At 32.8% G+C, this 2,688-nt stretch overlaps 1 protein-coding gene across 1 annotated transcript; it reads left to right on the top strand.

The window, feature by feature from the left end:
- Positions 1 to 1,068: 1,068 nt before the first annotated feature.
- LOC105461672 (tyrosine--tRNA ligase, cytoplasmic-like) lies at positions 1,069 to 1,975 on the top strand. Its single transcript, XM_011708176.1, has 2 exons — positions 1,069 to 1,214; positions 1,774 to 1,975. The coding sequence occupies exons 1-2, from the start codon at positions 1,069 to 1,071 to the stop codon at positions 1,958 to 1,960; spliced, it is 333 nt and encodes a 110-aa protein (XP_011706478.1). The 3' UTR covers positions 1,961 to 1,975.
- The last annotated feature ends 713 nt before the right edge of the window (positions 1,976 to 2,688 follow it).

Here is a 2,688-nt window from a genome sequence, read left to right as displayed (position 1 = left end):
ATATATATATATATATATATATACATAGCGTTTAAAAAGTCTCGGGACACTTGAATATCATGGAAAATATAAGTTGTACAGAAAAGTGTTTCAGACAAAAGTTGTAGGGTTCGAAAAGATTTATTTATTGATCTTATTGGTTTGACCTTTGGTGGCTTCGCCAAAGACAGGGTAAGATCACTTTAAATTTTTTAAATGGAACCCCACATTTTTCATTGCATATTCTTGTAGTTTATTTCGAGAGTTTTCCAAAACACTATAATAAAATATTTTTCCATTAATCACTTCTCGAGTTATAAGGTTTGGAAGTTACAGTACCATCGACATTAGCATTATCTAAGATGTCCGAACAATGGCTGAAACCCATTGAATGTAATTCAGGATTATAAGCTTGACAACATATGTCGAGGCCATGATCATTAGAGATTGTTTCTCCGATTTTCATTTTTGAAAATTATTTTTATTTTTTGAAAAAAGAAAAACATACTTCAATAATTATCAATTAATGACCTTGACATATGTTGTCAAGCTCATAATCTTGAACAACATTCAAAAGGTTTTAGCCATTGTTCGGACACTTTGAATAATGCTAATGCCAGTGATACTATAACTTTCAAGCTTCATAACTCAAGATTTACTTGACAAAAATACATTTTATCTACGTGTTTTGGAAAGCTCTCGAAATAAGCTACAAGAATATGCAATGAAAATAGGGCGTTCCATTTAAAAAGTGACGTCCTAACCTTGATGACGCCACTCAGGATCCAATGTTATCATCTTATGTCCTCAAGTCCCAAAACTTTGTCTGAAACATTTTTCTCTAAAACCCCGCGATTTCCAAATATTTGACTGTCAAATATAAAATAAGACACCTTCTTGGGATATACATATATGTACATCTTATTGTTAATAATGTTAGTATGTAATTAGAAATATATTTATTAGAACATCCATAAATTTGCTCATTTTCGGTCTTTTAATTTTACTTTTCTTATTATTTGTCTTTACAATTACGAGTCGTTCTTAGATTACTTCTTATAATTATTATTTAAAATATACTGTGTATACATGGCCTATCCCAAAAGGAATGAGACTATTTTTTGGGACTTCATCAAAATTGGGGGAAGTAAATCCATTGAACAGGGCCTTTGGTACAATATGTCAGGTATACAATCTGATCCTTCTCATTTGCCTCCGAGCCTTTCTAGCAGTCGGTATCGTCAGCAAAGCGTTGTAATTTTTATGTCTTGTCACGGGTGAAAATTCAGCACAGACTGCTGTATTTTGAGCAACGTTACGATCAAATTCTGAAGACAAAGCAACATTCTTATAAGCTGTTCTCAATATCTTCAACGTTTCAAAACTAGATTTTTCCAGTTTCACGCAGAATTTGATCGCTGCTCGCGACTGCTGAATTTCCACTCGCGACAAAAATTATATTGCACTTTATTGACGATATCGACTGCTAGAAAGGCTCGGAGGCAATTGGGTAAGGTCAGACTGTATACCTGACATCCCATACCAAAGGCTTCGTTCAATGGATCCATCCTCCGACAATTCTGATTGGGACGCCAAAAATAGTCTCATTACTTTTAGGACAGACCATGTATATGTATATAAACCAAATGCACTTTAACAATCTTCAGTAAAAACTTTAGCCTTATTTAATAATTTACTACAAAAATAAACGCAAGCAAAATCTATTAATAAAAATAAATATTGATAATACGTTTTATAAAATTCAGTCGACAATAAATGATATATTTTATACAGTGAAGAACCAACTAAGCAGGTCGAACCTTTAAGGCCTCCTGCAGATAGCACGCCTGGCGATAAAATTATTATCGAGGGATATGATGATGGAGTTGCAGATGATGTATTAAATCCAAAGAAAAAAGTATGGGAGAAGTTGCAGGTACGTCTGAAGACTGATCAACTTAATTCGCAAAATATTTACTGAATCTTTCTGCATGTGTCAACATTTTTGTAATATTTAAGGCTCCTGACTAGTCACTGCCGCTATATTTGAATCATGACGCCATAAGCGAGAATGACACGTAAAGTTTCTTGTGTGCTATTTTTAAATAAAGAAAATTTGGATGAAATAAAAAAATGAAATAGTACACAAGACAAAATTTCGTCGTCAACTTTCATTAACTTTTCACAGTATAAGGTCCGTTATTCTCTTCATATTCGACTGTGATTGATCAAATTTTATTGTTTACGATATCTGTATACGTCATATTGTAGAATTCTTATGGTTTACGATTTATAACATTCGCGAATAGCATTTAAAAGAGTTCCCTCTGGAGGAATGTAGATAAATCACTTTACAAGGAAAATAATTCAAAATTAATACAGTAAAAATACACAAAAATGCAAGGAACGAAACATTAGCGATTTTGTATAGCTTCTCAACGGAAACTAAAGAAAAAAGGTGCTTAAAAAAAAAATTAGAGCAACTATTTTCTATGATTTCAGTACTATTTGTAGTTAATTTCCTTTGTGAATTCCTACCGCGATATAGTGTTGCCATACGGTATTCACGAAGGAAATTAACTATAGATGGTACTGAAAATATCGCCTATATTGCATTTCATTGGATCCAGTTCAAAATAAAAGTTGCGGCGATACCTGCGCGAAGGTTCATTTTTTTGCGGATCTACTGATTATACTGTGGTGTTGCTA

Source organism: Wasmannia auropunctata, unplaced genomic scaffold, assembly GCF_000956235.1.
Source record: "Wasmannia auropunctata unplaced genomic scaffold, wasmannia.A_1.0 LD281160.1, whole genome shotgun sequence".
NCBI lineage: Eukaryota > Metazoa > Arthropoda > Insecta > Hymenoptera > Formicidae > Wasmannia > Wasmannia auropunctata.
Note: the sequence above shows the minus strand (reverse complement) of the source record. Positions and strands in the feature narration are given on the sequence as shown.

Bases quoted from the DNA above. Each gene is read 5' to 3' on its own strand.
- LOC105461672 (XM_011708176.1), top strand. From the start codon at position 1,069: ATGGCCTATCCCAAAAGGAATGAGACTATTTTTTGGGACTTCATCAAA. The intron at 1,215-1,773 runs GTATCGTCAGCA...TATTTTATACAG, and splicing joins CCGAGCCTTTCTAGCAGTCG to TGAAGAACCAACTAAGCAGG.